The 24,809-nt window shown below is 40.4% G+C and overlaps 1 protein-coding gene across 2 annotated transcripts in view; it reads left to right on the top strand.

The window, feature by feature from the left end:
• The first annotated feature begins 11,325 nt into the window (after positions 1-11,325).
• med24 (mediator complex subunit 24) overlaps positions 11,326-24,809 on the top strand; it is a 95,584-nt gene continuing 82,100 nt past the window's right edge. For both annotated transcript variants that reach the window (XM_059956404.1, XM_059956403.1), the window contains exons 1-6: positions 11,326-11,403; positions 14,213-14,351; positions 19,699-19,781; positions 22,085-22,123; positions 22,914-22,987; positions 23,431-23,654. In XM_059956404.1, the coding sequence (XP_059812387.1) occupies positions 14,222-14,351; positions 19,699-19,781; positions 22,085-22,123; positions 22,914-22,987; positions 23,431-23,654 (550 nt within the window). In that variant the 5' untranslated portion in view covers positions 11,326-11,403; positions 14,213-14,221. The remainder of the gene's footprint in view (positions 11,404-14,212; positions 14,352-19,698; positions 19,782-22,084; positions 22,124-22,913; positions 22,988-23,430; positions 23,655-24,809) is intronic.

Here is a 24,809-nt window from a genome sequence, read left to right as displayed (position 1 = left end):
CCCTCAGCCACCAGTAACCTGAGGCGCCAATTCATCATCCTAACCACCCTCACCAATTTGCTGATCCTCATCCCTGGCTCACTGGGGTCTCCAATCATCAGCATTCTTTTCTTCCCAGAGAGGCACGCAGCTTGGAGATAGGTCCTTCAGCCCAACCCAACCATTCCAACCAACATGCCCATCTAAGCTAGTCTCATTTGCTATCTAAGCCTTTGTTATCCATGTACTTGTCCAACTGTCTTTTAAATGTTGTCATTGTACCTGCCTCAACCATTTTCTCTGACACTCTCTGTGTAAAAAAAAATGTCCTAAATTCCGATTAAATATTTCTCCTCTCACCTTAAACCTATGGCTTGCAGTTCTGAATTGCCCAATTCTGAGGAAAGACTGAGAGCATTCACCTTTCCAGATTGTATACTCCTAGATCCATCTCCAGTTCTGGTCTAAGTGATGTAGCAATGAACAACCAACGACCAAAGAACGACCCCATAAAATTTCTTTCCTTTTCAACCAAGGCACCTTGCTGTACACGTATACAAGTCAAGTTCAATGAAGATTTTCTTTACTATGGAACATGAGGACCCTTCAGTTCTCTGAGGCTCCTGTAGAGCTGACAGCAATGCAAGTGCAAAAATAAAGAAACTTTCAAAGTTGTGATGGAAAGGTTTAAGCTATTTGGGGAATGAATGTTAAGGAAAAAAAAGAATTGTGATTGGAGTTAAGATTCAGATTGGAGGTGGCTGCAATGAATAGTGGAAAATGCTTATAAAAAGTTGATTGTTTAATGATAAACAGATTACCCTTTGCACCTCTCCACTACCAACCTTCCATAACTATCTTCCTCATTGAATGGAAAATCTGTCAGGATCTTAATCGCAATGGAATGCATGGAGCTGCACTTCAGATAAATTGTTCTTTTCCTTGGGTTTTGAGGTTACCGATCCCTGACCTATGGCATTCTCAGTTTTAATTTACTGAGCCCTTGCTGAGATTAATGTGCCAACTGATAAGGCTTGTGGATTGGGATGGCCCGACTTTATCAAAAGAAAGATTCTCAATTAGCATGAGATTTAATTTTTGGAGGGAATTTATTATCCAGAGTTAATTATTCACTGACTGGATTTTCTTGTCACATTTAATTGACACATTTACAGCTAGGCCTTCAGGTGTAAAGTTAAACCAACCCTTCTGCCAGCTGTGTAGATTCACTTGTGCAATTTAAATCAACTAGACAGCATTTAGTAAAGGAGGCAGAGGTCCATGAGCATTCAAAACAACACGGCTCCCTCAACCAATGATACCAGATCTGATTAACTGGTAATTTAGTTGAAATGCCTGCCACCTTTTCTCTCTTCCACCATCTGGGAGAAGATACAGGAAAGCCCGGATGACCAAACTCTAGAGCAGTTTCTGCACCACCGCTATCAGACTTCTGGACCAATCACCCCTTTCATATCCCCTTTCCCGATGATGCTGCCACATTCTCAGTCTCTTAACTCTAACTCTCTCAACTATTCCTTTCTATCACTTTAAAACTATCACTTTAGCACTTCCTCAGATTGCATGACAACCTTGCACCATTCTGCTATCTTACACTTGTTTTGGTATTTATCGTTATAATGTATACTGTTTAACACCATCATCCCCTTGAAACTAATCAGTAAATTCCAAGACGCAGGCCTCAATACCCCCTTGTGCAATTGGATCCTGGATTTCCTCAGTTGCAGACCTCAGTCAGTTTGGATCGGCAAAAGCATCTCCTCCACAAATCTCGGTCAGCACAGGAGCATCACAGGGCTGTGTGCTGAGCCCCCTGCTCTACTCACTTTACACCTATGACTGTGTGGATAAGTACAGCTCCAACACCAGATACAAGTTTGCTGATTGTTGTGGGCTGTATCAGAGGGGGTGATACAGCATACAGGAGGGAGATGTAAAACTTGGCTGAGTGGTGGAATAACAACAACCTCTCACTCGTCGTCAATAAGACCAAGGAACTGGCTGTAGACTTTAAGAGAGGGAAACCAGAGGTCCACGAGCCAGTAATCATCAGAGGATCAGAGGTGGAGAGGGTCAGTAACTTTAAACTCCTGGGTGTCACTCCCTCAGAGGACCTGTCCTGGACCCATCGTATAAATATTATTGCAAAGAAAGCATGGAAGTGCCTCTGCTTCCTCAGGAATCTGCAGAGGTTTGGCATGTCATTGAAAAACTTGGCAAACTTCTATAGATGTGAGGTGGAAAGTGTGCTGACTGACTGCATCACGGCCTGGTGTGGAAACACCGATGCCTTTGAGCGGAAAATCCTACAAAAGGTAATGGATTCAGCCCAGTACGTCACAGGTTGTATCTCCCAACCAGTAAGCACATCTACATGAAACATTGCCGTAGAAAAGCAGCATCATCAGAGATCCTCACCACCCAGGCCATGCTCTTTTCTCACTACTGCCACCAGGTACAAGGTACACGTACCTCAGGACTCACACCACCAAGTTCAAGAACAGTTACTACCCCTCAACCATCAGGCTCCTAAACAAAGGGAGTAACTACACTAATTTAAGGACTCGGTTATATAGTTATTTAATGCTCATTATTTATTACTATTTCTTTATATCTGCATTTGCACAGTTTGTTTACAGTTTATAGTTCCTCATGTTTACAGTTCTATCGATTTGCTAAGTATGCCTGCAGAAAAAGAATCTCAAGCTTGTATGTAGTGACATGCAAATTTTACTTTGAACCTTCATTGCACACTGGTATACACGACAACAAGCCAAACTAACTACTGATAGTTTTAAGGAATAATTTGCACATCAAACGGGTGGGTTTTTTATTACCTCAGGTGAAAAGGTCCACTGTTTCCAACTATTAGTCGTGTGAAATGCTTGGAGACATTAAAGTAATACAGAAACATGATATAAATGCAAATCATTTTGCACTTCAATAAATTACCTTTACCAGTTTTTTCTAGTTTGTCTCAGAGTTCAAGAGGACAATGTAATGTTTCAGCTCCTTTAGACCACATTTGAAATATCGTGTTTAGTTTTGGTCAGCTTTAGAGAGGGTGCAGAGCAGATTTAGTAGGATGCTATGTAGATAGAAAGCATGTCTCATGAGGATAGGTTGAGCAAGCTGGTGCTTTTCCCTGTGGAGAGATGACTTAATTGAGGTGTACAAGATGATAGGAGGCATAGAGAGAATGGACAGCCACAGACTTTTTCCCAGGCAGTTATGTCTAATACAAGGGGGCATAATTTCATGACGATTGGAGGATTGGGGAGGGGTGTCAAAGGCAAGACACACACACACACCTTGCCAGGTAAGAAGACAGATTAGGGAGATTTAATAAACTGACATGGATGGTTAAAAAAATGGAGGGCTACATAGGAGGGAAGGATTAAATTGTTCTTAGAGTAGGCTACAAGGTCATCACACCATCCTGGGCTGAAGACTTTGTACTGTGCTGTTATGCTTTATGTTCTATATAGAACATTACAGCCTAGTTCCTCAATCTCAACAAGGAGATGGTTATTGATTTTAGGAGGACTTGCACCACTCACACCCCTCTAGCATACATAGCCGCTCATGGTCCCAGAACACATCCTATGCAATGAGGAAAGCTCACCAATGCCTGTTCATTCTGAGGAGGCTGAAGGGAGCTGGACTCTACACATCAATACTCACGCCCTTCTTCAGATGTGCAGTAGAGAGCATCCTAGCAATTTGCATCCCTGCATGGTTCAGAAACTGCTCTGCAGCACACAGGAAGGCTCTACAATGGGTAGTCAAAGCTGCCCAACGCATCAGCAGCACCAGCCTACCTGCCATCAAGGACACGTATACAGAAAAGTGCCAGCAAAGGGTCAGTAACATCATAAAGGATCCCACCCACCCTGCTCTTGGACTGTTTGTCCCACTCCCATCAGGGATGAGGCTACATAGCATCCACACCAGGACCACCAGACTGAAAAGCAGTTGCTTTCCCCAAGCAGTGAGGCTGATCAATACTTCCACTCACTAACCCACCTTAGCACACCCCTAACCACCACTACTTTATCATATCCTGTCAATCACCTCAAGTGCAGACTCTCCTGTGCCTAGCATCACTTTATGGGCATACAATCTATGTAAATGAGCCATCTTATGTATTTATATTTATTGTGTTTTCTGTTATTGTATTCTTTATCCTGTGTTTCTTTGGTGCTGTACTGAATCCAGAGTAACAATTCTTTGGTTCTTTAAACTTGTGCATTGGAAATGACATTAAACAATTTTGAATCTATGTTCCATATTCAGAAACCACAAGAGGGACCTCAGTACGTTATTCATTATTAAGCCAAAAGTTATTAGCACAAAACAGTTGGCTGTTTGGATAAGTTACATCAAAATTGAATAATAATATACTAATTAAATTATGTTCCATTCTTAGACAATTAATAATTTTTTGCAGAGGGAATTTGGAAGGGGGTGGTTTGCTGTAGAAGGGAGGAGAAAGGCAGACTGCTCCTTTAAAGGGATGCCTTGGTAACTGTGCCTTGAAGGAAGGTGCTGAAGGGTCATTAAGTGGTTCTTCAATGACTGTTTCAGTCGTGGCACCTGTTACTGCAAAGTTCAGCTGTATTCAAGGTGCTACTGAATTGGGACAACATTATTTCCCTTCATAGTGAGAGACGAGGTCTGGGTAATGGGACAAGAGTCGGGAGATGGTGCACAGTGGAAGGTGAATGGAGACTGGGAATCGCTGGAAATTGGTGACAGAAGAGACTGCGGATGCTAGGATTTGGAGCTACAATCAATCGGCTGGACAAACTCATTGGATCAAGCGGCAACTGAGGCTGGAAGGAAATTGTCAACATTTTGGCTCAAAACACTGCCTCAGGACTTATGGTTCCAGTGACAACTTATGATATTAACACTGAAAATGCATTTGTAAAAGGCATTCTTCAGTTTGCAACAAGGTTATACACTCAGTAGCAACTTTATAAGATGGAACCCAGCATGGTCATCTGCTGCTGTAGTCCATCTACTTCAAGGTTGACATTTTGTGCATTCAAAACAACTATTAAGATTTAAAAATACAATGTTTCAGATGTTGGGAAAGAACTTCTGTTTTCTTGTCTGTTCACCTCTAAACTTATTTCTTCTAGTTTACAGAAAAACATGGATTTTCCTTTGTTACACCATCTCAACCACTAGTGGCTTCTAAATGCAGAGTCAGGAGAGCACACATTTTGACTCATGGAATGATGTAACCTTGAGGAAAGCCCCCTCTCCCCCAAGCAACAGGCCCCATCTCTGCGGCTGAGGAGAATCCTAGCCAGGGTAAACCCATGCAAAGCTGCGGGGCAGGACAACATACCTAGTAAGGTGCTGAGGGACTGTGCAGCTAAGCTAACAGAGGACTTAACAGACACCTCTAATATCTCTTTGAAACAGTTCACTGCCCCTGCAGACTTTAAGGCAGCCATCATTATTCTGGTCCCAAGAGAGTGAAGGTAACTGGCCTAAGTGATTACTGCCCAATGGCAGTGACTTCGACAATCATGAAAAGCTTTGAGCAGCTGGTAATGGATCGTATAAAATCCCTCCCTTCAGCTACATTGGACCCTTTCACGTTTGCCTACCACTCAAACCAGTCTATTGATGATGCCATAGCCTTGGTCCTCCACTCCTTCCTGCCCCACCTAGAAAACGATACTTCGTACACAAGGATGGTGTTGATCAAATTTATCTCGGCACTTAACATGATCATTCCTCAGAGGCTGGCAGGTTAACTATCCTTGTTTGGACTAAACACCCCTCTCTGTAACTGGATCTTGGACTTCTTGATGTAAAGACCCCAGTCAGTCAGAGTTGGCAGCAACATCTCAAGCTCCAAAATCCTCTAGGGCTGCATGCTCAGCTTGCTGCTGACTCACGTCTGCCGCGTCAGATCCAGCTCAAACCGCATCAAGTTCACCAATGATACTACAGTGGGTGGCCTCATCAGTAACAATGATAAGTTGGCAGACAAACAGTGTGGGAGCAACACCCTGAATCTCAACATGCACAAGATCGTGGGCTGCATCACTGTGTGGTACAAAAACCGCAAGACCCTACAGAGGATAGTACAAACCTCCGAGAGGATCATCGGGGGTCTCCCGCTCTCCATTCGTGACATTTACTGGGAGCATTGTAGACGATGGACTGTAAATATTGTTGAGGATCCCTAACACCCATCCCATAATCTCTCTGACCCACTACCGTCAGGGAGAAGGTGCAGAAGCATCAGGACTGGGACTGCTAGAATGGGTAACAGCGTCTTCCACCAGACCTTGAGACTGATGAATACCCTGCTATCACTGTGGTCTCATCACTAGGACAGAGAGTGGTTTACTTGTGCTACATACATTTTGAATTATATTTTATTATAATATTGCACAAGATAACCTCACCCTCCATAAGTGTTGTTTGCAAAATAGCGATGCAATCTTCTTCCTGGATTGACAAATCCACTTGTCCCATTATGAAGCCTTCAGAATAAGTATACACTTTAGAAACTGCAGTTGTTAGGGTACTTCTCAAATTAAATCTGTGGCAGATCTCTGTTTCGAAGGCTGTTCCCTACATGTCATATCTTTATTGCAAACAAGCATTCAAGAATTTTTGCCTTTTTCAAAGGAGATTTGAAAGTGTGAAAATGCAAGAAAGAAACCTGTTACTCAAAACCAAATATTATATTTGAGATCGGTTTTAAGAGTCAAGTTAAGTTTCTGCTCTTCTGGGAGAGAGCTCTTTAGTTATTTACTCTGTATTGCCTTTTGATTTCTAAAAGTGCAATTAGAGCAAGAGAAAACATGTCCAAACGTAAATACAGAAAAATGTAGACCTCCTTGCCATGTGGACAGATGAGCAAATTAGATAAAAGGTTATACAACCTATGTCAGTTTAGAACAGCAGTAAAGAATCTTCTAAATTCCAGAGTAATGTGCTCAGGCATAGCTTTATTAAAAATCTGGCAGCTTCAAACTAATCCTTAACAGTGCACACATCACCTTCAAATCGAGTCAATTTTGCCTGACAGATTTCAACCACATTTAAGGCTGCAACAGCCAAATCAAGCATACGATTGGAATCAAGCTGTGTAAATAGTGTGAGAATAAGGGGTAACAAGCACATGAACATTTATTACTCAGACAAGTACTGCTGTCATTACTCTGTAGGAGTAAATTGACAACTGTGAGCACAAAGCAGAGGAAGGTTTTAAACAGACTAATGTTGCTTCAGTACATCACCCTGGAAATGGGTCAAGCCAAGCTGTCATATCTGGAGGTATACTTTGTGCTCATAAAGGTTATTGAGAATTTTACAGGGACAATACTAAAGACAACAAGCATCAGGATGCATGCATCTAATAGTGCTACAAGTATGTTGTGCCATGAGCAACAAATGTAAATTTCCACATTCCAATGCCAATTCAGCAGCAAATTAGAGACTTTTGAATTTAGAGATGCAACACAGTAACAGCCCCTTCCAACCCAACTACAACCTAACTACACCCATGTGACCCATTAACCTCCTAGCCTGTGGGAGGAAACCGCCATTGTCACAGGGAGAATTTACAAACACCTTAAAGATAGCAACGGGAATTGAACCCAGGTTGCTGGCACTATAATAGTATTATGCTAACCAATACACCCCACATTTATATTGTAGGGACATTCCACTAAGAGCTAGGTGGAATCAAAGCTAATTTCATGGGATTCCACCCAACGTCTTCACCTCACTTTCAAATGCTGAATGGACTGATACACATTTCCTGAATGTTCATTACTTGTATTCTGCAGTTTGAGTTACTGTTTTACTGTCTTGCTTTCTCTTGCCTTCCTCTTCCCAGCAACAATAACTTCACAACTGATGCAAACATCTTAAGAGGCCATCAGGTCTGCCTGGGAAATGAGCAGTGCAAAAGGCAGACCAGAACAGGGAGCAATGGTGGTCATTTGTTCACCAATACCAGCATTTATTGTCAATCCCTAATGGATCCAGATAGAGGGTAAGATTAAGAGTCAAGCACAACAGTATGTCAGGAATCTTAACGCAGGCCCAAGCTAATAAAGGTATTTCTGTTCCTGTCAGTAATACCAAAGAACTGACTGTGGACTTCAGAAAGGGTAAGATGAGGGAACACACACCAGTCCTGAGAGGGACCCGAAGTGGAAAGATTGAGCAATTTCAAGTTCTCGGGTGTCAATATCTCTGAGGATCTACGCTGAGCCCAACATATCGATGCAGCTATAAAGAAGGCACAGCAGCAGCTATATTTCATTAGGAGTTTGAAGAGATTTGGTGTGTTACCATGGACACTTGCAAATTTCTACAGATGTACCATGGAGAGAGAGCATTCTGACAGCCTGCATCACTGCTTGGTTTGGGGGTCCTACTGCACAGGACCGAAATAAGCTGCAGACATTTGTAGGCTTAGTCAGTGCCATCATGGGCACCAGCCTCTGTAATATCCAGGGAGCAATGCCTCAAAAAAAAAGCAGCGTCCATCATTAAGGGCCCCCAGCACCCAGGACACGCCCTTTTCTCACTGTTACCATCAGGTAGGAGGTACAGAAGCCTGAAGATACACACTCAGTGAGTCAGAAACATCTCCTTCCCCTCTGCCATTCGATTCCTATATGGACATTGAATCCATGAACACTATCTCACTACTTTTCTTATTTTTACTTCTGCACTACTTATTTAATTCAACTATAATTTAAATATATTTACTTTAATTCACATTTTTCTCTATTATTATGTATTGCATTGTACCGCTGCTGCTAACATATTTCACGACATATGCCAGTGAGGTTAAACCTGATTCTGATGAACCAGAGGTTTTTTTTACTGTGACATTTTGCTAGTTATGATTATAGTAACTGAGGCAAGATCTCTGGATCTCAGTGGCAGTCTTCACTTTAAATGAAAGCTCATGATTGATTATATTAGGCATTGTCAGATTATAGATTCAATCCCTAAGATTATGCAGCATCAAGTGGTTAGAGTCAAGAAGACACTGTCAAGGATAACTGGGAAGGCAGATTCAATCATAATGTTCAAAAGGAAACTGGATAAGAATTTCTGATAAGAGATCCTGATGCAGTATTTTGAACCAAAAAGGCAATGGTTTCTTCCTTCCCGAAGATGCTGTTTGACCCACTGAGTTCCTCCAGCAAATTGTTCGTTGGTGCAAGTTCCAGCATCTTGTGTCCCGCGTCTCTAGAACTTCTTCCATATTTTATGATAAAGGAGGTCATTCAGCTCATCAAATCAATGTCAGCTCACAAGCAATCCCATTCCCCTACTTCCCAGCAAAATATCCAAAGTTCAAAGTAAATTTATTATTATAGTCTCTATATGTCACTATATATATTCATTTTCTTGCGGGCATTCGCAGCACAACAAAGAAATACAATAGAATCAAGAACTCCAATGTCTGACAAACAACTAATATGCAAAAGACAAACTGCAAATACAAAGAAACAAATAATACTGAAAGTCCGAGTTGTAGAGTCAGTCCGCAGTTTGTGAAATCAGTTCAGTACTATGGCAAATGAAGTCATCCACGCTGGTCCCGGAGCCTGATGGTTGAAGAGTAATAACTGTTCTTGAACCTGCTGGTGTGGGACCTAATGCTCCCATACCTCCTTCCCGATGGCAGTTCTTAGTCAATCCAACCTGATTTTTCCACAACTCTCCTTAACATGTCACATTTTGCTCTCTTTTTGCACTGCTTGTTTAATTTGTTTACATTTTTTTGTAATTTATAGTATTTTATGTACAGTTGGTGCTAAACATCAAACTTTACGACATATGTCAATGATAATAAATCTGATTCTGATTCTCACCCACACCGGAGTTAATTTTACAGTAGCCAATTAGCACACCTTTGGAATAGAGAATAGACATCGGGACGCGAACAGGGAAGCCCGCATGGTCACAGTGGGAATATGCAAACTGCACACAGGCGTCAGGGTCGAACCCAGCAGCGCTGTCCGCTGCAGCATCGTGCTGTTCCCACATGCTACCTTAAAATCAAAGAGATTGTAGGGCTTTGGACAGTGCGCAGGGAGTGGAACTACCTGGTTCAGTATGACACAGAGCACAGAGATTCGATATGCCAAATGGACTCCCCAAGCTGTAACCATTTTGCAATTCTATGCATTTCCTGTCTGTGCTTAATTAGCCAAAATCATTTGGAGTGCCAATAGGAACATCAATTAACTTGAATAACACTCGGAGGGAAAAAGGGAAAATATCTATACGTTTTCGCCCCAGAAAGGGAATTGTGTTGGGTTTAGTTCTGTTACCCTAAAACATCAATACATATCGGTCCCCAGCGAAGGAAAAATGCTCCTCAAAGCTAATGTGGGTGTGAAAATATTAAAGTAAGAGCGAGAAGGGAGATCAACAAATTGGCGTTAAAATAGTACGTGGATATTGAAAAATGTAAAGAGAGTACGTTTTAATCTTCCATTATAGAATTTAAGCGCGTGGAAGAAGAAACCAATGCAGCAGAATCTTCTATCACTCCGAACTAAGCAGAATGAAATGTATTTATTTAAGTTGAGAAACGACTTTATCATTTATAGGCTCAAAACAATGAAAGGAACCCACATTCAAGCTGCGTAATCGAAGCATATGGACTTACACGGACTGTCGTGTATGTTCACACCCAAAAAAAAGGCAAGTTGACCCCATTTCCCGGGAAGCGCACAGCGCAACAGAATCAATAGCACGTCTGTTGCTGCATCCAACCTGCAGGCAGGGTGGAGGATCAGGGAACAATCTTCGTTAGTACCGTTAGCAATGCAAGTATTTCAAAATCACTATCAAATGTGAAAGAAGGACGAGGAAACCACGGGAGCGATACAAGTGTTTAAAAGAGTAAATGAACCGAAATCTTTGGACCTCCGCCAATATTAATGAGAAAAGAAGCAGCACAGGTCATTTTATAAACCGGTTAAGCACGGGCATCTTAGGCAAATAAAAACCATGCGCGTCCCCCAATACACAGAAATCTGCAGACAAATACTACACAATATACTAAAATTAGATCTCATGTATTTTCAAAAGCAAAAGCAATCTGACTCACCAGCTCACAGCTTCCAGCGCAGGTGACAGAGAGCTACTCGCAGTGCGCTCTGGGAAATGTCGTTCAAGTACTCGCCCTTCGGGTAAACTCGGGGCCAGATCGACTACAACTCCCAGGTAACATCGGGGCAGCAGTCACCTCATTGACTTGATTGGCTTGACTTGGTCTGTGTTCGCCCAATTGCCGTGGTCGTTGTTTGTCCGTGTTGGTAATTGAATAAGATGGCGGAGTGTTTTGCTTGAGGCGTAGATTGTTTCGATCTAGACAGAAATATTCAGGTAAAGTGCCCGGAGCTGCAGTTTTATCCGCGTTATCTTATCTTTACTAAGGTGGGGGGAAGGAATGTTCACGAGCATAACTTTATGCTTTCAAAACAACGAACCAGACATCTGAGGATAGGGACACAATGTCTTCCGTTTTACTCTAGCATCACTTCCCAAAGTGTCACCTACAAGGGCGCCTTGGTATCGTAGGACATAGAACAATCCATCGGAACACCAACTGGTCAAAGCAAAATTATCACCTCCCTTCTTCCTTTGTCATGGTCACAATTGTGACTCCTAGCTTTGACCATACTCGTCTTCCGACTCTTCTCTTATGCCCATCACCACCAATTTCTCCCCTCTCATACAACAGGACGGGATCAGGCCATTCAGCCCACAATGTCTGTGTTGAACACGATGCCAAATTAACTAAATCCCTTCTGCCTGCACATGACCCATATCTATCTAGTCCCTGCATATTAAATACTACTATCACATCTACTTCCAACACCAGCCCTGGTAGCCAATTCCAAGCACCTACCATTCTTTGTGTAAAAAGAAAATTCACCTCGCATATCTTTAAACTTTCCTGCTCTCTCTTTAAATGCATATCCTCTTTGCCCATCATATTTCTATCATGGAGAGAATGGTCTGGGTAGCCTCCAACCTGATGGCATGAAAATTGATTTTGCTGACTTCCAGTCATTCCTCCCCCTCCCATCCCCCTTCTCTCTTCTTTCATCTCCCTTTCTCCCATGATCTGCATCAGATTCCTCCTTCAGTCCTTCACCTTTTCTGCTTATCACCTCCTATCTTTTCAATTCATTTCCCCCACCCACTCACCTTTCTCCCTCACCCGGTTTCACCTATCACCTGCCATTTTGGAATTCGAGTATCTGCAGAATATCTTGTGCTCGCAGTTCACACTATCTGTACCAATCATAATTTAAGAGCTTTATCAGCTTCCTTAGCTTCTGACACTCCAGAGAAAGCAATACAAGTTTGACTAGCTTTACCTAATTTACTATGCAATGGTTGCACAAGGCTGCTAATTTGCTAGAGAGGTTTCAGACTTGAGGAATTCCAGCTGCAAGATGTAAACTGTAGAAGCTGAGTTTGTTCTCCTTGGAGCAAAGATGATTCGGAAGTGATTTGATAGAGATATGCAAGCTCATCTCCATAGGGTATATAGAAATGAGTTGGTGGAAGGATCACAGATGAAACTACATTGATTTAATGTTTTGCGTTGAAAGTATAAAGGGAATGTGAGGGTAGTTTGGTGAGTGACTAAAATTGGTACGAATAGTTAATTGGGCCTTTATGAAGGGAATCGGGCACTCAATTGAGGGAAAGTAGTTTACAAGATTACTAGGTAAAAATGGTAAACTAGTGAAAGGATTGTTTCACAAAAGGCTTGAACAGGATGATCCAGTGAATGGCCTTATGCCGGTCCTAATGTGGCCACTTGAAACCACTTCAGTGTTAACAATCTTGTGTCTTTACAGAAAAACTAAACCAAAAAATATACCAAATAAATAAATGTAATTTGTAATAGTTCAAATTTCCAAGTAGGTAGCTATCAAACAATAACACTGATTTAACTATAAATGTATCCTGGTGTTCTTCAGAAACATTGGACTGAATTAACTGAAGAAAGGGTGTTGGTAGGGCTGAAGAGAGACTTTGTCAGAAGCAACTGATGTGCTTTGTATAGGTGAAGCAAAGTATTACAGATGTTAGTGAAAGAAGATGTGGGTAGTGATGCTGAGGAAACCAGCCTGCCAAAGAGATTTGGAAATCTGTGTGGTAATGGAGACTGCAGTGGTCTTGAGTAGCAAAGCAAAGTTCTGACCCAGGTGTGGTGGGTAAGTTATCTACCCATTGTATATTTTGCTGATTCTGCTCTCAATTTATTTGATTATCTGTAGCATCAAATGTCTTTAAAGCCAAAACAATGCATTCCAATTATAAACTTGAGTGTGGAAAAACACTATTTGTACTTTTAGGATGGTTTTTCAGCTGAGAAATTGAAAATGAAGTCGGGGATGAACTTCTAATTCTGCTATCTTCATAAAAAAGCCTGATTTATAATGTCTACATCCTCCCCAACCAGAAAACAATACTGTAAACAAGAGAAAACCTGCAGATGCTGGAAATCTGAGTAACACACACAAAATGCTGGAGGAACTTGGCAGGCTGTACTATTTTCCAGGATGCTACCTGGCCTGCTGAGTTCCTTCAGTATTTTGTGTGTGTTGCTCGGAAAACAACTTAGAACAAAATGTGTAGTGGGCCAGTTCACAGTGCAGTTCAAATGTGCTGAAGTTTCATCTCATCTCCCACTCTGAATTCAGCACCAAGTCCAGAGTCATTCTGCAATATACTCAGCTGATTGAGAGGTGACATTCAATTTGTGTCTGCCGCCCTGCTTTCTGGTACATGTTCCATACCCAGTTAAGTAGTAAAGTTGCAGACTCACTAAAAAAGTATGTTATTTTTGTTTTTTGCTTAATTTTAATTTGAGTTGCTATTTCCAAGTAAGTTACACGTATCCAATTTGCTTTTGAATTTATTTTATTTTTCATCTTGAATTATTTTTGTAACTATTTCTAAATATCAGAATCAGTAGAAAATGCATTTCAACAGCACAAGGCTGGAAACTCATTAAGAGCTGAACACTAGACACAGGCCGAGTTCAGTGTGATTCCCCCCTGATAATGCTGAAGGCTAAGCTGATGACATTTCAATGTGGGTAACAAAATTGGCATATTGACACAGTGGAAATGTTTTTTTTAATTTTCCCCCTTTCTGTTATTGATTATAGGGCTCACAGATGAAGGTGGTAAATCTAAGGCAGGCCATTCTCCAGGCTTGGAAGGAGAGATGGGCAGATTTTCAATGGGCCATAAATATGAAAAAACTCTTTCCAAGGGGGCCAACCTGGGACCTTCTCGGACTCTCAGGTAAGACTCTGCAGCTTTTGAGATGGGATTGCTCAGCTATTCAGAATCTGAAAGTGGAAGCGAATGAGAATTAACATTTGGTTTAAACTGAATTAGAAAATAAGTCAAACATTTTATTTTATCATCTTTTTGTAATTATCTTGGCAGCTAATGTGCAACAGTCTAATTGGATATCCATATGTGATTGTGTTAAATATGCAGAATATGTCAGAAGTGTTCACGTTGTCTGACATATAAGTTAACGTTACAAATAAAGTTCCTTCTTCAAAATATCTTTCCAACAGCTTAATTTTCAGTTATAATCTCTTGAGAATTTTCTTTGTATTCACTATTTGAGCTACACTCGGGTTCCTACTATTTATTTTCAAGTCACTGCATACTAGCTTCTGCCTTATTGCAATAGCCTCGCTTAACTGCCCAATGACTGTACCTAGAGCATGAGTTTCAGCAGCTTTTTCATTTGATCTCAATGTTCCAATTGGAAGAATAAGCCAGCCAACATCAATGTTATGTTCCAAAACAATATACGCAACATGGAACTTCTAATTACAGTCAACTGATCATGTGCCCTACACCAGATTCTCAAAACAGACACTTATCTGTGTCTGTTGTGGGAAGGGATTGTGAGGAAGGCAGTGGAAAAGATTCAAGTATGCTTCAGAAGCCTTCCTGGAAAAAATACAACTGATGTCAACATTGGGGTATGACTGCTCAGATTGGAGAATATCTCGAGTTCTTGCATCAAGAGCCCAGAAAAGCTTAAGGTGAATAGACAGAGGAATGTGTTATCTCTGCTCACCTTCTTATTCTGTGAGATGCCGCCTGCTCCTTCTCTGAGTAATTCTGCTGTTCCCACATTGGCCCCATTAACCATGCCAGAACATACAAAACTAGACTGAAGTGAAGCAAATCATCGTCTAACAGGGGTTCCCAACATGAGGTCCATGGACCACTCGACTAATAGTTGGTGCCCATGGCATAAAAAATGGTTGGGAGCCCCTGTTTTAGAGGGACTGTCTTAAAAGAAATGATATACTTCATGGATTTCCTAACGTTTTTATGCTCTGAAAGTAGGACTGCATTTATACATCTCTTGCATACCAAAAAGGTTTGCAACCAAAGTGGTACTGTTCCTGTGCTAATTAAATAAAAATGGAGCATGTCTCTCAAAAATCAATGCGATTATTACAAAAAAGCCTGCTTTTTAGTAACGCTGAGTGTGGGATAAAGATTGGTGAGGACACATTAGATAATTCCTCTGTCTTTGAAAAAATACCATTAGACCATGAGCGAGCAGATGAATCTCTTTAATTTGTCAGTTTAATCTTTAGTTCAAAAGATAATATCCTCTTTGTGCATGCCCAGATTTGGCCTCAAGTTGGCCACCTTTGAGGCCTGCGTGGCCCTGTGGACACAAATTTTCAGAGGTGTTGCTTACTGAAGTGTAGCAGGAGCCAGAACATTGAAGATAGGAAGCCGTCGGAGGGCTCTGCACTCAGTAACCAGTTTGCTGATTCTCAAGTCAGGGAACTCGAAATAAAAAAGCAACACTTCCGACTGACTGTAACGTTAAAATAGTGACTGTCTCCCTGTCGCTGTGGAAGGAGCAAAGTCTGTCTCTCCCTTGTTAGTGAGAGAGGGAACCTGTGGGATGTCAATGTGTTGGAGTGAACATTTACTTTTTGATGGACTATAGACCATGATCTCTGGTGATTTTGCTTTTGCTTGCATAGTGGATGGTGGGAATGAAGATGCTTTATGCTAGAATAAGTGGGGTGAGGGTTGGTGCTGTTGCTTGTGAGGGTCAGGGAGCTTTAGGGTTCTTTTGTTTTTTTCTGTCATTCATTCTTTGGGGATTTTTCTTCTGTTTCAAGGATGTCTGTGAAAAGTAAGAATTTTGGGTTGTATATTGTATACATTCTCTGATATTAAATGGAACTATTGAACTATTATCAAAGTATTTATGCAAAATAGAACTCTGAAATTTGCCTCTTCTCCAGATAGCCATATAATACAGAAAACCATACAAGTAGTTGAAAGAAAGGCATCAATCCCTCCCACTCGTAAAGAAAAAGATACAAAAACTCAAAACCCCAAACACCCCCAACCCCTCCCTCGCACAAAAGCTAACAGATAAAATCCAATGTGTTGGTATTTCAGTGGAATAGAGGAAATTACATTGGCATGAGAGGGGAACTGGCCAAAGTTGACTGGAAAGGAACATTTGCAGGAAGGACAGCAGAGCAGCAGTGGCTGGAATTTCTGTGAAAAATGAGGGAAGTGCAAGACAGATGTATTCCAAATAAGAAGAAATTTTCAAAGGGAAGAAGGACACTACCATTGCTGACAAGTGAAGTCAGTGCTAAAGTAAAAGCAAAAGAGAAGGCACACAAGGAAGCCAGAGCTGGTGGGAAGATAGAGGATTGGGGGAGCTTTTCAAAACTTGCAGAAGGAAACTAAGAAGGTCATTTGGAAGGAAAAGGTGAATTATGAGAGGAAGCTGGCGACTAATATCTAAGAAGATACTAAAAGCTTTTTTAAGTATATAAACGGTAAAAGAGAGTTTTGAGGGTAGATATAGGATCAATACAAAATAACGCTGGAGATATTGTAATGAGAGATGCAGAGATGGCAGAGGAACTGAATGCGTATTTTGCATCAGTCTTCACAGTGGAAGTTATCTGCAGTATACTGGTCATTCAAGAGTGTCAGGGAGGTGAAGTTTGTGCAGTGAAAATTACGAATGAGAAGGTGCTCTGGAAGCTTAATGGTCTGAAGGTGGATAAATCTCCTGGACCTGATGGAATGCACCCTCGGGTTCTGAAGGAAGTAGCTGGAGAGATTGCGGAGGCATTAACGATGATCTTTCAAGAATCACTAGATTCTGGCATTGTACCGGATGACTGGAAAATTGCAAATGTTACTCCACTATTTAAGAAGGTTGGGAGGCAGCAGAAAGGAAACTATAGACCCGTTAGCCTGATGCCAGTGATTGGGAAGTTGTTGGGATCAATTGTTAGGGATGAGATTATGGAGTACCTGGAGGCAATCCTGCCTGACAAACCTACTGCTATTCTTTGAGGAAGAAGTTATAAGCAGGGTAGACAAAAGAGGTGCAGTAGACGTGGTGTACTTGGATTTTCAGAAGGCCTTTGCAAAGGTGCCGCACACGAGGCTTCTTAGCAAGATAAGAGCCCATGGAATTATAGGGAAGTTACTAGTACATGTGGAGCATTGGCTGGTCGGCAGAAAACTGAGTAGGAATAAAGGGACCCTATTCTGGCTGGCTGCTGGTTAGCAGTGGAGTCCCACAGGGGCCGCTGCTTTTTACAATGTATGTCAATGACTTGGACTACGGTATTAATGGATTTGTGGCTAAATTTGCTGATGATACAATGATAGGTGGAGGAGCGGGTAGTGTTGATGAAACAGAGAGCCTGCAGAGAGACTTAGATAGTTTAGAGGAATGGGCAAAGAAGTGGCAAATGAAATACAATGTTGGAAAGTGTATGGTCATGCACTTTGGTGGAAGAAGTAAATGGGCAGACTATTATTTAGATGGGGAGATAATTCAAAATGCAGTGATGCAAAGGGACTTGGAAGTCCTTGTTCAAGATACCCTAAGGTTAACCTCCAGGTTGAGTCAGTTGTGAAGAAGATGAATGCAATGTTGGCATTCATTTCTAGAGGTAGAGAATATAACAGCAGGGATGTGATGTTGAGGCTCTATAAAGCACTCGTGAGACCACACTTGGAGTATTGTGTGCAGTTTTGTGCTCCTTATTTTAGAAAGGATATACTGACATTGGAGAGGGTTCAGAGAAGATTCACAATAATGATTCCAGGAATAAAAGTGTTACCGTATGAGGAACATCTGGCAGCTCTTGGGCTGTTTTCCCTGGAGTTCAGGAGAATGAGAGAGGAATCTCATAGAAACATTCCAAATGTTAAACGGCTTGAACAGATTAGATATGGCAAAGTTACTTCCCATGGTAGGGGAGTCTAGGTCAAGAGGGCACAACTTCAGGATTGAAGGATGCCTTAGAACTGAGATGCGGAGAAATTACTTGAGTCAGAGGGTGGTAAATCTGTGGAATTTGTTGCCACGAGTGGCTGTGGAGGCCAAGTCATTGGGTATATTTAAGGCAGAGGTAGATAGGTTCTTGATTAGCCAGGGTATGGGTATGGGTATGGGGTGAAAGCAGGGGAGTGGGGATGACTGCAAGAATTGGATCAGCCCATGATTGAAGGGAGGAACAGATTCGATGGGCTGAATGGCCCACTTCTGCTCCTATATCTTATGGACTATGTGGTCCTCTCCTCAAATTCAGTTGTCCACAGAATTTCTTTTACATTTGTTTTCTGATTGTCTGCAAGCCATAATCCTAAATTGTGGATGTACAACAGAGCCAGGCAATGAAGATGAATGTATTACAAGGCTGCATCGTTGTTCTTACACCTTCATGCTGCATCTTGCAGCCAACAAATGTTTCACAATTGTGGAGCTAATGAGAAATTGTTCCACCAATCGTGATTATGCTCCAGAATCTGAAGTTAACTTCATTATATAGCAAATAGTACAACGGCATTAATGTGTAATGACATGGCAAACTTTGACCTGAAATGTTAATTCTATCAATTTTGCTTTGCACATATGCTGCCTAACTTGCCAAGTAGTTCTACCATTTTCCTCAATGTCCGCAGATATTTTTTTAATTTCAGAACCAGGTTTAATGCCACTGGCATATATCATGAAATTTTATGGCAGCAGTACATTGCAATACATAATAATAAAAAAAGTAAATTACAATTTAGAAATATATAATTTGAAATTAAATAAAATAAGTCATGCAGAAAGAGAACAAAAAAAAGAAAAAAATTGAGGTAGTGTACATGCTTTCATTGTCCATTCAGAAATCTGATGGCTTCACTTACTGTTGGAAACTGCCTTTAGGTTTCCATTTAATTAGATCACCACAGTAGCATAGTGATTAGTGCAACGCTATTACAGCTTGCGTCGTCCTGGAGTTCAGAAATCAATTCCAGCATTCACTGTAAGAAGTTTGTATGTTCTTCCCGTGAGTGCATGGGTTTCTTTCGGGTGCTGCAGTTTCCTCTTTCAGTCTAAAGATGTATCAGTTAGTAGGTTAATTGGTCATTGTAAATTGTTCTGTCTGTATCTAAGTAAAATAAATTATTGTTTCATTTTGATGGATAAATTCCAATAATCTTGGGCATTAGTGCTTCATTGGTAGTGTTATGGGGTGCATCTTGTACTCAAAACTTTACAGATTGCTGATATTTACTGTAAATAAAATGGTTCCAATCTTTCTTGAATTTCTTCCAGATCATTTGCTGGAGCAAGCCTTGGTTGGCCCATCACCAAATCCTCTGATTATGTCCTATTTGAAGTATGCAATTAGTTCACAGGTAATGGGTTTAAAACTCAGTAAACAAAGGAAATCAAGCTTCAGGTTGTGAACCATTTGTAATTCTAAAATTTTGGTGTCTAATGCATACAGCTCAGAGCAGTCAGTCATGTTAGCATTCTATTTTTTTATTGAGCTGATTTGTTGATTTCTTCGTACTGAGTAAACATAAAAACATAGAAATATAGAAAATCTACAGCACGATATAGCCCCTTTGGCCCACAAAGTTGTGCCAAACATGTCCCTACCTTAGAAATTAGAGGGCTATAGGTAACCCTCTATTCTTCTAAGCTCCATGTACCTATCCAAAAGTCTCTTAAAAGACCCTATTGTATTCGCCTCCACCACCGTTGCAGGCAGCCCATTCACCGCACTCACCACTCTCTGAGTAAAAAACTTACCCCTGACATCTCCTCTGTACCTACTCCCCAGCACCTTAAAACTATGCCCTCTCATGCTAGCCATTTCAGCTCTGGGAAAAAGCCTCTGACTATCCACACAATCAGTGCCTCTCATAATCTTATACACCTCTATCAGGTCACCGCTCATCCTCTGTCACTCCAAGGAAAAAGGACAAGTTCATTCAACCTGTCTTCATAAGGCATGTTCCCCAATCCAGGCAACATCCTTGTACATCCCTTCTGCACTCTTCCTGTGGTTTCCACATCCTTCCTGTAGTGAGGTGACCAGAACTGAGCACAGTACTCCAAGTGGGGTCTGACCAGGGTCCTATATAGCTGCAACATTACCTCTTGGCCCCTAAATTCAATTCCACGATTGATGAAGGCCAATACACCGTATGCCTTCTTAACCACAGAGTCAACCTGCGCAGCAGTCTTACCATTAATACTATATTCTGCCATCATATTTGATCTACCAAAATGAACCACTTCACACTTATTTGGGTTGAACTCCATCTGCCACTTCTTAGCCCAGTTTTGCATCCTATCAATGTTCCACTGTAACCTCTGACAGCCCTCCACACTATCCACAACACCTCTGACCTTTGTGTCATCAACAAATTTACTAACCCATCCCTCCACTTCTTCATCCGGGTCATTTATAAAAATCACAAAGAGTAAGGGTCCCAGAACAGATCCCTGAGACACTCCACTGGTCACCGACCTCCATGCAGAATATGACCCATCTACAACCACTCTTTGCCTTCTGTGGACAAGCCAGTTCTGGATCCACAAAGCAATGTCCCCTTGAATCCCATGACTCCTTACTTTCTCAGTAAGGCTTCCATGGGGTACCTTATCAAATACCTTGCTGAAATCCATATACACTACATCTCCTGCTCTCCCTTCATCAATGTGTTTAACCACATCCTCAAAAAATTCAATCAGGCTCGTAAGGCACGACCTGCCCTTGACAAAGCCATGCTGACTATTCCTAATCATATTATACCTCTCCAAATGTTCATAAATCCTGCCTCTCAGGATCTTCTCCATCAACTTAACTAACCACCTAAATGTTAGAAAAGCTTTCTTTTGCCAGTGATAAAGCAGGACAAGGATCTGTTTAAATTCAACAAGCAAACTGTGGAAACTTAGAATTCAGCTTTTCATGTGGGGTTTTACAGCTGCATGGTGTTCAAGCTATGGGCCAGAAAGTAGAAATCCTTGCAATAAGATTTTTGACTGAGACCATGTAAGTGTATTAACTTGCAAAAGGATTTGTAGCATAATTTTAAAAAGAAAAATGAGAGGGATATTCCAGGAGAACCTGGTAGATGTATTCATTACAACCATGTGTTCTATTCATTTTTTTTTGCTAAATACTTTGCTTTTCACCTGTATTTCTAACTACACAAATATAGTATTTAGCTAAAGGTTAAGTGCTTCTTGTTGACAATGTGGGTATGATTAGCTATCATTTGTGAAACTAATGGCTGTTATGATGCATTTGCTTCACGTCAATGTGGAAGTGTCAACATGAAATACTTAAGAAAGCTTGCAGGATTCTCAGCTGCAGAAATTCTGTCATCCATCTTATTGAATTCTCTGCTAATTAAAAAAATATACCATTTACAAAGCCCCTCTCTTTTAGTTGTTCATTATCATGTTACACAAGGAAAAAAAGACTGGCACAAATGGAGGCTAAAAACTCATCTTGTTTTTGAGTTGTTTTTCAATGTTGTTCTCACCAACTTACTTAAAATTATTTTGTTAATTTTATTACAAAGACATTGAAGGAGTATCCAGTGAGTTAATTGTTAAGAGTCTAGTGCTTTTATAACTAGAAGTATGTTCAGAAAGACTCTTACTCTGGGCTCTGAATTTTTTGTGCTTGCTTTTGCAGATGGTGTCTTATGCAAGCGTAATGTCTGCTATTGCAAAGGTCTGTATTTGAATTAATAGGGTCATTTTAGAATGCAGAAATATGAAACATAACCAATTATGCTTATGATATGCAGGAATTAGAATCCATACTGTTTACTCTTCCTGTCTATCTTTCCCTACTTGTGGTCTGGAGTGAAGATGAAGCATTAACTAACTAAATGTCATAACTATATTTTGGTGGTAATTGTGTCTGAAAAGTTTGTTTGGTGCTTTTGATACATTTATTTTAAGATATCAATTGAAGTCTAGTATGTAGCATATTTTCAGTGACTACAGTAGAAGGTAAGATTGTGGCTACATCAATGTATACCATTTGTAGGTTTTCACCTTATTCCCATTTATTTCTTTAAAGAAACATCTGTACAGACAGTTAAACACAGAATATCAATTAATATGTATTATTCATAATATCTGAGTTGGTTTAGTGATGCCATTCTTTTAATGACATCTGACTTATTTCAATTTATTCATTTGGGGGTTATTTTATCATTTTTGATGAAGAATTTACAACCAAAGCTAATCTCTTGAACACCAATGAACTGGTATTTTATGCCTTTTAATTTTTTTTAAGGAAATTGGAATTATCTTACTTCTCTGTTCCTCTAAAAAATGAAGGCAAACAGTACAGTTTTGAATGGATTTGTTTCCTCGCAGGCAGATATATTGTTTTCCAATGTTCATTAACGTCATTTGTTCTAATTACTATATCAAAGAGACATGATCATTATATTTCAAAGATTACTATATCTGCAATGAGTAACTGATTTTAATAGAATGTTTTGTTTCAGTTTGAAGATTACTCCAGGGAATTGTGTGTTAAAGCTCTGTTGGAACTAATGGATATGTTTTGTGATCGACTCAGGTCAGTAGTCGTTCATACCTTTTTGAATTGTTCTTCCATTCTTCACTACTTCCTGGCCCTTAAGTGCAGTATGACAATACTATTGATAGAAAAGATTGCAACAAAACCACAAAAGACCTTTAATATTTCAACTATGAGGAAAGATCAAGAGAGTTATAAATATTTATGCAGCAGTAAAGGAAGATGAAGAAAATTATGATTTGGGCACGTACCTTCCATCAGTGCCTGCTCATGGGTACGTGACCAAAATAGTCTTCATTTGTTTATTATCTTCACAGCAGCAAATCTGCTATGTATGTCACCACCCTTAATTTTTCAAGTGACCAAATGTAAATATTTTTAGACATACTAAGAAATTCGCATTTCTCTCTGCGCTTCTACATAACTGAATTATTTTCAAAGCTTTCTATGTCAAGGCCTAATGGTGCTTTCTAATCCTTTAGCTGTCATGGCAAAGCAGAAGAATGCATAAATCTCTGTCGAGCCTTGCTAAGCACGCTGGGATGGTTGCTGAAGTGTGCTACACATTTTACTGAAAGGCTGAAGGAGGGACCAGATGCGGCTTCAGGGGAAGAACAACTCCAACTTTGTGTTAATCGAATTGAGAATATTGTGAATAGTAGGAAGAATAGAGCTCTTCTTCATATTGCGAGGCTGGAAGAGCAAGGTACATGTGCTGGGCTGAATTACTGACATTCATAAATTAATACCTTTACTCCACTTTCTATGTAAAAGAATTCACTTTTGATGGTGTAATGAGTTAATTGCACGAGAATGCAGTATGGTACTAAGCTTGAGTTCAGAAGGCACAGAACTTCAGTCCATCTCTGATATGAACTAGACATCAGTAGCTGTTGAAGGACTGTAGTTAACTTCATTGACCTTGGGTGTAATAGGTGAAAATTGACACATTTCCTCACCAGTTTGCTGTCTAATCATATGTCTCAACTGATGATGCACTCCAGTGTTTGAACCCCCTGGGCATTGACTGTCTACTCATGAAGAATGTCTGCGGACAGATTACAAAAGCCCCTTCTAATCATGGCACAGTACTAGACAACATGATATTTTTAAAACTGGCATAATTTTCTCTGCTGCATTTTAAAAAACTACAAAGATGCAGATCTGAAAATCTATTCCCTTACCAACTAACTAGATAGCTGGAGCTAAGCTAAAAAGCATCCTTATGTTAAATGAGCAAAGAGAGGATGATAGCATAAGATGACAAGAAATAGGAACACAAATACTTGATAGGATTAAATAGGAACACAGCTATTTGAACTGCTTTACCATTCAATGAGATCATGGCTGATCCAACTTTCTATATCTACTTTTCCACCCTATCCCAGTATTTATTAATTGCCTGACAAATTAAAAAGTCTGTTGATCTCAACATTGAGTATATTCAATACTTACTTATACTTACTCTCTACAGCTCTCAGGAGCAAGGGATTATAAAGGTTCATAACCCTTTGAGCATAGAATTATTTTCTTTATCCATCTTAAAAGAGCAATCTCTTATTTCTGAAACTGGGCCCTCTGATCATAGACGATCCCATAAGGGGAAATATTCTCTGAGAATTTACCCTGTCAAGTCCTAACACTGGACAATAAATTTTTTCAAAGGTGTTGCTTCCTCAGATTTTTTTTTGTTTATGATAGACTGCTCTAAGATGAATACAAATATAATTTCAGACTACTTGTATCACGTTGGAATTTGGAGAAACAAAAAATTAACTTTTATTGAATATAATGTGTTTAATTGCATAATGGTGCTGATTCTTTGCAATAGTTAAACTAAGTTAAAAATATTTTGTTAATG

This window comes from Hypanus sabinus, chromosome X1 (genome assembly GCF_030144855.1).
Source record: "Hypanus sabinus isolate sHypSab1 chromosome X1, sHypSab1.hap1, whole genome shotgun sequence".
Classification (NCBI taxonomy): domain Eukaryota; kingdom Metazoa; phylum Chordata; class Chondrichthyes; order Myliobatiformes; family Dasyatidae; genus Hypanus; species Hypanus sabinus.
The sequence above is the reverse complement of the archived record's forward strand: the minus strand, read 5'-3'. Positions and strand labels throughout refer to the sequence as shown.